A 13,218-nucleotide genomic window follows, 5' to 3' on the forward strand; every position below is an offset into this window, starting at 1 on the left:
ATCCACTTCTGTGTTTGCTGGCCCTGGCATAGTCTCACAAGAGACAGCTATATCTGGGTCCTTTCAGCAAAAACTTGCTAGTGTATGCAATGGTGTCAGAGTTTGGAAGCTGATTATGGGATGGATCCCCGAATATGGCAATTACTAGATGGTCCATCCTTTCTCACAGCTCCCAATTTTGTCTCTGCAACTCCTTCCATGGGTGTTTTGTTCCCAATTCTAAGAAGGGGCAAAGTGTCCAAACTTTGGTCTTCGTTCTTCTTGAGTTTCATGCGTTTAGCAAATTGTATCTTATATCTTGGTATCCTAAGTTTCTGGGCTAATATCCACTTATCAGTGAGTACATATTGTGTGAGTTCCTTTGTGATTGGGTTACCTCACTCAGAATGATGCCCTCCAGGTCCATCCATTTGCCTATGAATTTCATAAATTCATTCTTTTTAATAGCTGAGTAGTACTCCATTGTGTAAATGTACCACATTTTTTTTTGTATCCATTCCTCTGTTGAGGGGCATCTGGGTTCTTTCCAGCTTCTGGCTATTATAAATAAGGCTGCTATGAACATAGTGGAGCATGTGTCCTTCTTACCGGTTGGGACATCTTCTGGATATATGCCCAGGAGAGGTATTGCAGGATCCTCTGGTAGTACTATGTCCAATTGTTCAATACACCCATTAAATATCATTCTTTTTTTAAAATTTTTAATATTTTTATTACGTATTTTCCTCAATTACATTTCCAATGCTATCCCAAAAGTCCCCCATACTTTCTCCCCCCCCCCCCCACTTCCCTACCCACACATTCTCATTTTTTTGGCCCTGGCGTTCCCCTGTACTGGGACATATAAAGTTTGTGTGTCCAGTGGGCCTCTCTTTCCAGTGATGGCCGACTAGGCCATAAAGATCATTCTTGATTCATATCTTTAATCCACTGCCATTTCTGGTATTTGTAAACACAGTATATTTTCCTGTACTTTTCTATGCTTTTCATTTCACAGTACCACTTAATATGTATTAAGAAAGTATCAAAGACAGTTTTTCAAAATTCATTTCAATGATTTTTAAGAACCATTTAAGGCTCAGACCTGTGGAATCTTCATAAGGAAAAAACAGCTTATTTCTTATTTTTACTTGTTTCATAATTTTATACAATAATTTTTATCACACTCACCACTCAAATTGTTTCTAGATTTATTGCACCCTTCTTAACTTTTATTGCAAGAGTAAAAATAATCTAATACTCTTCATGATACTCATGTATACTTAAATGTGTGAATGCCACTTAAAGTTAGTTAACCAACCAGGTCCTGCATACTGAAAAAGAAAACTGATTATCCTCCCAGTAGCTATCAATTGCTAATACCTCATTTTCTGGAGATAGGGGTGTCTTCATGGCTATTTCCAATATCTGTGCTGAAATTTGGCTATGTTAATTCAGTATGCATCTAACACAGTTTCTCATGTGTTATGAATTAATGGGAACAATTTCTCTGTGTTCAGAAAATAATATTATTTAGTAGTCTTCTGTACAATGAAGGTCTTGGTAAATATCTAGCTTCTATTGGATTAGAGTTTTTCTGAAATTTTTATTTAGATCCTAGACCTATTAAGAAAGATTAAGGGTTTTGGTCTTTTGGAGGAGGTGTACTGCTAGGAACTGGTTTTAGGTTTTAAATGTGCATGTGACATCTGGTCTCTATTTTTTTCTGCTGCTGCCTTCAAATCGGGATTTAAGCATTTCATTTGTGTTTCCATGAGATCTGATCTCTCCCTGGCTTCTCCTATGCTTCCTGCTATTATGGAAATGAACAAATGTGCTATATCTTTAAGCACACACCATATTTAACTTATCTATTTATTTATTTATTTATTTATTTATTTATTTATTTATTTATTTATTTATTCATTCATTTATTTATTTATTTATTTATTTATTTGTAATCCAGTAATGGTCCCCTCTCTGTGGCAACTCTCCTACTGTTCCTTAATTGGCATCCAAGGTGATCTGTGTTTTTTGGCTAGTATCAACTTACTAGGTGAGTACATGTCATGTATTGTTTTGGTGTCTGTGTTTCATTACTCAGGATGATACTTAAGTCCATTTTCCTTCAAAAGTCCTTATGCCCTTGATCTTAGTAACTGAGAAATATTCCATTGTGTAAATGTGCCACATATTCTGTATTCATTTTTTTCTCTTATATGGTATTTGGGTTGCTTCCAGCTGTTGGCTCTTACAAATGAGGCCACTATGAACATAGTATTGCGTATGTCACTGTGATATGTTGGGGAATTATTTGGGTATTACCCAAGAGTGGTACAGCTGGGTATTCAAGTAGGTCTATTTCCAATTTTCTAAGAAATTGCAAGAGTGGCTTCAAGAGTGGTTGTACCAGTTTGTAATCCCAAAAGCAATAGTGGAGTGTTTGACTTTCTCCACATCCTTGCCAGCATGTACTCTCACCTGAGTTTTTGGTCTCAGCCATTCTAATATGTATAAGGTGGAATCTCGGGGTCATTTTGATTTGTACTTCACTGATCAATATGTACAGTTTAGCCTTTAGAGATTTGTCTGTTGTGAAATTTCTAGTTTATGCTGAGTTTCTTGATCCACTTGGACTAGAGTATTCTGCAAGGTTATAAATATTGACCTGTTTTTATATTTCTTAATACATACTGCTAGTTAGAACAGCACCATTCATTGAATATCCTTTCTTTGTTCTTTTCTTTTTTCTTTTTCTTTCCTTCCTTCCTTCCTTCCTTCCTTCCTTCCTTCCTTTCTTTCTTTCTTTCTTTCTTTCTTTCTTTCTTTCTTTCTTTCTTAGATTGTATATTTTTAGCTTCTTTGTGAAATTAAAAGTGTCCATATGCATGTGGGCTTATGGCTGGGTCTTCTTCTCTATTCCATTTACTGACCTGTCTATATATATACCAATACAATAATTTCTTTATCTTTTTTTCATCAGTATTGCTCTGTAGTACAGCTCGATGTCAGGGATGGTAATTCCATAAGAAGTTCTTTTCCTGTTAAGAACTGTTTATGCTAAGCTGCGCCTTTTGCTTTTCCATGTGAAATTTAGATTTGTTCTTTCAATGTTTGTGAAGAACTGTGTTGGAATCTTGATAGGAATTGAATTGAATCTGTTGATTCCTATTGGTAGTATGGCTATGCATACTATGTTAATTCTACCAATCTATGAGCATGATTGGTCTTTCCATTTTCTGAGGTCTTCTTCAATTGCCTTTATGAAAGACTTGAAATTATTGTTATACAGGTCTTTCACTTACTTGGTAAGAGTTACACCAAGGTATTTTATACTATTTCTGCCTATTGTGAAGTGTGTTGTTTTCCACATTTTTAATTAATTATAGTGTACAACAATATGTAGCTCAAAGAAATACTAAAGACTGTAAATTTGAAAAAAGTACTGATAGAAAGTTGAACAGTAAGTTAATACTATCTATTATACATTAAGTTATCAATTAAATGTTATTACTGAAGTAAAATTAATACTCTGGTTATCAATTATATTTTAAGAAGTGTAGAAATATTATGTAATCCACTTTCTTGGAGTTTTAATGCTGTATGAAAACACCATGACAAAGGCAAAACATATTAGGACAACATTTACATTGGACTGGCTTAGCAGTTCAGAGGTTCAGTCAATTATCATAGTAGGAGCATAGCATCATCCAGTCAAGCATGATTCATTGGAGCTGAGAATTCTACATCTTCTTCTGAAGGCAGCTCATAAAAGAATGGTTTCTTGGCATATAAGATACGGGTCTTAAAACCCATGCCCTCATTGATACAACTGCTTCAATAATATATAACCTCAAATAGTTAGAACTCCCTGGGCAAAGTGTAATCAAACTAGGACTTTCCACTCTCTGTGCTCCACTTGCATGTTTAAACACTTGAGTTTATGAAGTCAATAGCTAGGCATAACCTTATGAAAAAGTACATTTTATCCAAACTACAACATTCACATATTTTATAAAATTTCATCATTAATAAAAATCCAACTTCAAAGCTTCTTCTGCCATTAATTCAAACTCAAGACACAAACCAGTTGATGAAATTCCAATCCTCGATATCCATGTCTGACATCAAGGAGATATTCAGATCTCCACTACTTTTTCATCTTTGTTGACTATAACAAACTTCTTTCTCCTGGGCTTGTTCCAATTCCTGCTAGTACCTAAATTTACATGGTAGATATACCATGGGTCTGGAATCTTGAACATTTTGGGGTTTCCAAGGCTACTTCAACATTATTGTTTTTTCTTTCAATATCAGGGAACTAGATATGATCTTCTAGGCTCCTCCAAAGGGATTGCAGAATAACTCTAGCTCTGCTCTCTATAGCACTCTATTCCCTGGATGATTCCACTCTATTCATGTTCATGTTTTTGTTGATCATTCCATTCACTTGGCATATCCAGTGCACTAGGCCTTGCATTTCAGCTAGGCTTTACTAATAGCCTCTCATAGGCTTTCTTAATGGTGCTAAGCCTCAACTTAATTGCATGACTCCTCTAGTCCTGGGTCATGAACTGCAACTGAGGCTCTACCATCTCCAATGCCATCTCAAGGCTTCTCACAATACCAATCCTCACTTACTCTCCATGAACCTTTCATAATTTGAAATCCAGTAATACCTGGGTAACTGTGACACCAAATCAAGTTGCAGATCAATGTAAAACCTTGGAACTCTCTGGAACACAGCTATTTTACTCTCAGAAATGACTTAGCTGATGATTTCCCCTCAATGATGCTGATCAATTCATAATTGTTGCTAATTTCCCAGCTCCAGGTAATCAGTATCCATTGTTCTGTTAGTCTCTTATTCGTATTCACTAATAAGCCACATGGCCAATGATTCTGAGCTTGCCTGCTTCCTGGGGCTGGAATAAGACTCCCCTTTGTTCTATTAGCAGCTTTTGTTTGAAAACTCTCTAAGTGCATAAGCTTGGCTCTCCTTCGACTTGCTCTGTAAATTGGCTTTGAACTCAAAGATCTGGATGGCTCTGTCCACAGAATACTTAGATATAATGCATATCACACCTAGATTTAAGCTTTTCCTTACTTTGAACTTGCTCTGGCATAGGCTGCCCTTAAACTCAAGGATCTGCTTTGCAGGAAAAAAGTTTAGTCATATATTTGCTCAGGCTAGGTGCACTGGGTGATGTGAGACTTCTGAAATTTGAATGTGCACATCTCCATGGAACTGCTGGGCAGGTGTCATTCTGGGGGTGAGGGAGGTCACAGTCTGGGTCCCCGTTGACCAGTTGTATTATTAGGGTACCATAGAAGAGCCATTTCTAGGTGCCCTGGATTGCAAGGAGGCCAGAGATGACAGGTTCTCACTCTTACACTTGTCACAGGCTGCTCTATGTCATGGATGGGCTGAGAACAGACTGGGAACTCATGGGCAGACTCTGACCCAGGGCTTAGGAAAAGGGAAGGAGGGGATCTCCAGCTGTGTCCCCAAAGGAAGAGAATGTTTGGTTTGGTCAGTGGGCAGGTTTCTTGAGATTCCTTGGCTGGCAGACTTGACTAAAGTGCAGGGAGGCTATCTGAATGGGAAGTTAGACAACACAGCTCTTTAGTTGAAAATGTACTCTATTGTTCCTGCACAGTAGATCTCAAAGAGAAGAGGCAGTCCATGGTTTTAGCATGTAAACTGTAGAAAGGCAGAGAGAGCAAGAGAGTAGGGAAATAGAGGCAGGACATGTTGGCCATGTGAAGACATGTGGGAAGGAAAAGCAGAGAGAGGGGGAGCAAGGGAGCAAAAGAAATAAGAGGTAGGAGAGTGAGGACCAGGCAAGCAACTTTTTATAGTGGGATACACTATCTTGGCAGTTGCCAGGTAACAATGAAGTACCTGGTTGTTGTCATGTTACTGTAAGGGTAGAGTGCAGACAGTATACAAGTATCTTGGGGAATTGCCTACATGACTGATGGCCATGTACCTCTCTGCAGGGGTCTGTGTGAGGCATAGCTGTGAGAGGATCCAGGGATCCAGGAGGCATGGCTGAACACTTAGCTTTCATAGGCTTACTGGGGTTCCAGACCTATGCTCAATAAGGTCCCCAACTGTCTGTGCACAGGGCATCACCCCACACTGCTTCTCTTTATCTCCTTGGAATACAAGAGTGTAAGACCATGCATTTGTACAAGTTTCTCTTGATCACTGTAATCCATCCTCTAGATCAAAAGACTGTGTCTTCCAGCCTCAACATATGGATCACAAGTGTGTTGTCTATTTCTAGATGACATTCCTTATTAAAACTCCAAAGTTTACATTGCAACTGCAAATAAAAAAATAGTTTGGTTGGGTGAGATCTTGCACAGAGATCACCACTCCCTTTAATATGTTTTCTCCTTGAAACTAGCATTCAGCTTCATTTCGTTTCCTGGGGCCCATTTGCTTTTACTTGAACCATATGTTTTCTATCTTTCCATTTTAAACTTGCTATGCTAGTATGAAAATGCTCTTCATGAGACTTAATCAGATATCAAAGTCTATGTCCAGCTTTTAGGATTTACAGTGTTAATTCAGTTATTATATATCTCTTTACTCTAAAGTAGGCTCTTTAGAAAAGGGCAAAAGACAGACACCTCCTTCAGCAAAATATAACAAGAGCAGACGCTTATGGAACTTCTTCTCTTCTGAGACATCTAGAACCAGTCTTCCACAGTTAAAATCACCCTTAGCAGCAAAGGTTTCCATATTAATTCAAGGGTGGCCCATTAAGCATAACTTAAAGAATGTTACTCTTTACCAATCTAAAATCTCAAAACTCACATTTTCCCAACCAAAGCCATGAACAGATCTATCAAGGAAATATCTCAATACAGGTACTAACTTGTGTGTTAGGGTTTTACTGCTGTGAACAATCACTTTGACAAAGTTAACTTTTATACATATGTAAATATATATGTATATTAATATATATAATATATAATTTATATATAAATACATATATACATATGCATATATGTATATATATAAACAATATTTCATTGTGACGGCTTATAGTTTCAGAAGTTCAGTTAATCATCCTCAACCTGGGAAAATGGCAGCATCTAGGCAAGCATGGAACAGGAGGAGCTGAGAGTTCTATATTAGCAGGTGAAATCTTCTAGGAAAAGAATAACTTCCAGGAATCTAGGATGAGGGTCTAAAAGCTGACTTCCACAGTGACATACTTCTTGCAACGAAGCCACAATTCAAAAGAGTGCCACTATATGAATCAAGTATATTCAGACTATCATATCAATATTATATATTTTATAAATTTTAGAGCATCTATTTTATGTTAATCAAAATATTTTTGAAAATATTAAAAGATTCCAGAACATAATATATTTTTTCAAAAATCCCTCACATTTCCTAAAAATGTTCATAATACATGAAAAGATATGCTTCCTTCAGATGTTATGGAAATATATTATTGAACGATTTTAAGCACTGTAAAATGTAATAAGCTATATTCCATAAACTCTAGCAGAGGATGAATAGAATTTCAAAACATAAGGAATTTTAAACAAGAAAGTAAATTTAGTATTCAAGTATAAGAAACATTACCTGAAAAATTTTGCAAAAACTTTTTTTTCTAGTATAGATTGTCAATGTGTAATTTAAGAAGGATTTGTGAATTATGAGTACTATCAAGGCAACAGTAGGTTTTTGCAGTGTAACTTAGTATTATAGTTACTTTCAAAAGAGTTACACCAATGTCATTAAAGGCAGAAAAAGATTGTGCATACGAGCATGAAGGCATATATATTAAAATTAAATGATAGTCAAGAAGATATTTAAGGAATGTAATGAAAGTTGTTGAGTAGCTGAAAAGCTACAATACTGTTCTTTAAAAGAGGGAGGGCTTGAAATTCTACCTATTTTCCCACTGAAACTAATCCCAATTGTACATACAATGCCTCTACTGAAAGAACAATGTGGCAATAAAAATGTTAAAGTATGAGATAGAGAGCAGAAGGAGTTGTGAGAAAAAACCGAGGGAAAGGAAGGTGCATGATAATTGTATTTTTAAAAGAATTCATAAAATCCTACTATATGTGAAGATAAATGTGGAAAGAAATTTGGAAGCAACAAATTTTAGTTTATCAATCTAAAATTCTGCATACTATTATATGTATTACATTGTCCCTGACAAAACAAAAGACAGTGATTTCTTGACAGTACTAATAGTTAGAAATGTCTCCTAATAAAAGGAATCACCATGTATTGGACTCCTGTGTTCATGATAACCTATATTTCTCACAAGATGTATACCAGTGTGTGAAGTGTCCAGAAGGTCATTATGCAAATACAGAGAGGAACAACTGCTTCCAAAAATCTGTGATCTTTCTTGCCTATGAAGACCCTTTGGGGATGACTCTAGCCAGCGTAGCTTTGTGCTTATCTGCACTCACAGTCTTTGTTATTGGCATCTTTGTGAAACACAGAGACACTCCGATTGTAAAGGCAAATAATCGAGCTCTCAGTTACATTTTGCTCCTCACACTCACATTCTGTTTCCTGTGTTCTTTGAACTTCATTGGTCAGCCAAACACAGCTACCTGCATTCTCCAGCAGACTACCTTTGCAGTTACTTTCACTATGGCTCTTGCTACTGTGTTGGCCAAAGCTATTACTGTGGTCCTTGCCTTTAAGGTCAGTTTTCCAGGGAAAATAGTAAGATGGCTAATGTTATCAAGGGGTCCAAACTACATCATTCCTATATGCACCCTGATCCAGCTTCTTATTTGTGGAATATGGATGACAACTTCTCCACCATTCATTGATCAAGATGCTCATACTGAACATGGACACATCATCATTTTGTGCAATAAGGGCTCAGCTGTTGCCTTCCACTCTGTCCTGGGATATCTCTGCTTCTTGGCCCTTGGAAGTTACACCATGGCCTTCTTGTCTAGAAATTTGCCTGATACATTCAATGAATCCAAATATCTGTCATTCAGTATGCTAGTGTTCTTCTGTGTCTGGGTCACTTTTCTGCCTGTCTTCCACAGCACTAAAGGGAAGATCATGGTCTCTATGGAAGTATTTTCTATCTTGGCTTCCAGCATAGCACTCCTGGCCTTCATATTTGGTCCCAAGTGTTACATTATCTTGTTGAAACCAGAGAACAATTCATTTACTCATGTGCGGAAGAAAACATACTCTAGAAAGAATTATCCTAAAATATAATTGAAAAAAATAAATGTAGCTTTTATGTTAACAACTTTTTAAAATGCATCATTCATATATCATTCTAAAATATCTTATAGCATACTAATATGAATGCAATTTTATCATGTTATATTATTTATCCAAATATTATAGTGCTATAGTATGAGAGACATTTATTTTCCATGTTTGCTCTGGTGATTCAACTGCTCTGAGTATAAGGCCTGGAGGCACCATTCCTGGATCATGTCAAATGTTTCAGTCTTTTCTTGATAGAAACTCTTCTTTTTCATTTATTGTTTTAATTTTTTAAACTTCATGAGTATTCTTCCTTCTGCCAGAAATAACATAATATTTAATTTAGAAAGTCCACTGGAATATAATTTTAAGGTACATAAATTAATCATACTAAAAATATAATAGTCATATAAGTAGTGTTTAAATTATTATATATTCATTCAACCATATTTGAAAATGAACAAAATAGTATGTGGAAAGTTGTCATGGCATTTAATTAATTTATAATTGACTGTTTGGATTTTTTTATATGGAAACCACTACCTCTCATAAATTAATTGAAAAATTTTATAGTTTTATAGCACTCTAGTTCCAGGAATTATATTTTGCATACTAACTAAGTTGAGAGATCATTTAGAAATGTAGTTTACGACCCAAAGTAAATTTGAGTCCACCAGAGCAATTTACTAAGAGCCAATACTTATAGTTTGTCAACATTTTTGACATTTACAGCTATTTGTAAGATAGCCAGATACCCTCATATGCATTTAAACTTAGACATTTACATATATATTATGTAGTATATACATTTCTGGTGAATCAACTCATTTGAGAATTGCTGATTTCACACCTTTTTTACTTTTAATTTTTGTAATTTTCTGTGATATAAATTGTTCATTTGATTTTTATTAAATTAATATTCATTTACTTAATTTTATGTATATTGGAATAAAGTACCCAATCAAAATCCAAAATCATGTATAGCCTTCTATTTTATTACTACCTGTTGCTACATGATTCATTATTATTTTGTAAAAATAATAGACATTATACTTAAAATAAGCTTTTCTTTCTGTCAACATTGTTATATGAAAGAAAAAATATAAGATTGTTAGAGCAATAACATGAGACTTTTGTTAATTATTATGACTCTTAGTCATAGTCTATTTTTTCTCTTATCACTATATCCTTGGCTATACACTTTTAAGGTTTTCTTGGTAACTTTCCAATTTGTCTGATGACTAGAGGGAATCTATGTCTTCATTGGAAGTCTATAATAGTCTAACCAGAGACACTAGCCTTGGAGGGGAAGATACACTTCACACATTACTAAAATCACATTGGCACACCCATATCTAATGGGAACAGTAAATCAAAAAGCCAGCACAGCTATTTGACAAACATCCAATAAAGAAGACATCCTTGTTACGATTACAGTCAACTATTTTTCAGTTTTGTTCTAGATCTGTATATGTTGCAAGCTTGAGGGAGGCATTTGTTATTTGTAAAATTTTGGATTGTATGGGTGGAAAATTACTTAAGAATCATTTATGACACCTTTCATGTATACTATCCCAAGCTTACACAGGTATTTACAAGTATACTACCTATCCTGCTTTTAGGAAGATGTCCTTATCTTTGTGTACTTGAAAATTCCTTAGCATTGTGCAGTTTATGACAAACATAAATATGTCATAGATCTTCATATATGGTTCCAAGATATTCTTGGAAGATGTACTTTTCAACTAACAAGTTAGGAAAATAATCAAAAGAAGGTAAATTTTGAAAAAGTCAACAACATTAAAAGGAATAAAGGAGTTGGACCAAGATCAAATTACAACCCTCTGTTTACAGTGCACTCAGGCAATTGCATGGCATATGGGATTGCTAGTTTCATCTATGGTATGCCTCTTTAGAAAAAAATAAAATTACACCAACAAAGTTAAAATGGATGACATTTATATTCCCTTTCACAGGGCTTATACTGAGAGAAAAACAATGGTCTGAGAGAATGATAAAAAATAAATGAAAAATAAAAAGCACCAAGATATCAAGACCTCTGTTTCTTGGAGTAGTTTACAAAGGGCCACTGTGATGCTTAATGACCAAGAAACAGTATAAGACCAATGTTAGACAAGTGAAATTTTTATCAAGATATGAAAAGTAAAGATTGTATCATGTCAGAAATTGAAAAATAATGACAGTAGCATTGGCCTGAAGGTTTTTCTTGGTCCTAAATGACAATTGGTAATTTGGATATTCGAAGTTCACAATGTACCCGTTGGGACATGCAAGCTTCCAACTCTAGTTCAGAGATTTTAATTATGTCTAATACCCCTGAATCCTCAAAAGCTGCCAGGCAGAGAATGGGCTGTAATACCTTGGGAAAGATGCTTCTAAATCCTTTTAAAAATATTTATTAATTTACTACATGAAAGATGCCACCCCTGTTGTTCTTTCTCCCCAAATTTCTTCACCTCATTCCCCCTCCCCTTTACCTCTAACATAATGTTCATCCTACCCCAGGAATACCTCTTTCCTTGGGCATAATCTCTCTAAAACATTAAGTTTCTCCTCTCTCACTGAGGCTACACAAGGCAGTCCTCTGCTACATTCATGTCTGGGGCCTCTGACCTGGCAGTGTTGGATCCTATCTTTAAGCACACATTTGTATCAGTAATAGTGTCAGGCATTTGGTGCCTGCTCATAGAATGAACTCCAAGTTGGGCCTTCCCTGTTCAGACTTTCTTCACTCTGTGCACACATTTTGTCCCTGCCCTGGAGTAGGATGTCATTCCTTTACAAAGAATGCCTCCATACTCTTAAATGTTGAAATATGTGTTTGTTGAGGAGAAACAATTGTAAAAGATAATTCTGTTCTATCATGGCTTATCAATAATGACTAAACCTATGATTCCAGACATCATTGTAAATGATAACTGTGCTCAATCCCGGGTTATATATGATGACTATATGTATATATTTATGACAAAACAAAGTCAGAACACATGTGTTAGTAAAAAGTTTATACTATCTATGTTTTGGGATAAAAGGAGTCAGTTGCTGGGTAGACCCTCACAAAGCACAATATACTCCTGTGTACAAGTATAACAGAGAGTTACTAGTAGATTCAGGGAATGGTCCTTACTCATAGGATGACTCTCAATTAGAACTAGTTATTGGATTGTTATTCCCTTAATCTCTGCTCCATTCTCCATGCCGTTATTTCTTTTTAAAAGAATATAGTTTGGGTTGAAAGTACTTGGAATACTGACTGATAACAAAAGGTGGATTCTTCAGGTTTCATATCCCCAGTAGAGGGAGTCACATACAAGGTAAGCCCATTGACTCTTGAGGGCTTCTGTTATCCCAGATATCTGTTATCCCATTTATCTTCCTGGAGATGCCTCCCCACCTCAATACTATCAGTTGCCTATTTCCATTCATTTTCATGGCCATCTAGCCATCTCACCTATCCTTTCACATACCTGATACTTAAAACTTCTTTCCCCTCCCTATGACCCCTATATTGTGCACTGAATATTTACCCCTAGCAGATGACTCACAAAGATACAGTCATGTTTGGTCATAGAGTGTTTGGAGATAGGGAACTCATAGAATAATTGGAAGGATTGCATGCCCCAATGGGATAGAAAATCCACATTAAAACCAATGGAGTCAACTAAACTGGACCCATGGGGCCTTCACAGAATGAACCACCAAGCAAAGAACATACAGCGGTTTAAACTAGGCCTCCCTGTACATATGTAGCAGATGTGCAGCTTTGTATTCATGTGTGTCCAGAAAAACTGGAGCAAAAGCTATAGTCTATATGTGAAATATGTTCTTCTAGGTGGGCTACCTTGTCCTGCCTTGCAGAGGCTTGAAGTGCTATGGTGGGAGTACAAAAAAGTTGCCCACACCTGTGCAGAGGAGAATGGGAGAGATACTGTGAGTAGGATTGTGGGAGAGGGTTACTGGAAGGGGGTACAAGTATCTAAAGT

The 13,218-nt window shown here is 36.0% G+C and overlaps 1 protein-coding gene across 1 annotated transcript in view; it reads left to right on the forward strand.

Moving 5' to 3' along the window:
- Vmn2r103 (vomeronasal 2, receptor 103) overlaps positions 1-9,217 on the forward strand; it is a 39,174-nt gene extending 29,957 nt beyond the window's left edge. The window contains exon 6 of the mRNA NM_001104565.1: positions 8,292-9,217. Coding sequence (NP_001098035.1) covers positions 8,292-9,217 — 926 coding nt within the window. The remainder of the gene's footprint in view (positions 1-8,291) is intronic.
- The last annotated feature ends 4,001 nt before the right edge of the window (positions 9,218-13,218 follow it).

This window comes from Mus musculus, chromosome 17 (genome assembly GCF_000001635.26).
Source record: "Mus musculus strain C57BL/6J chromosome 17, GRCm38.p6 C57BL/6J".
In the NCBI taxonomy this organism is placed as follows: Eukaryota; Metazoa; Chordata; class Mammalia; order Rodentia; family Muridae; genus Mus; species Mus musculus.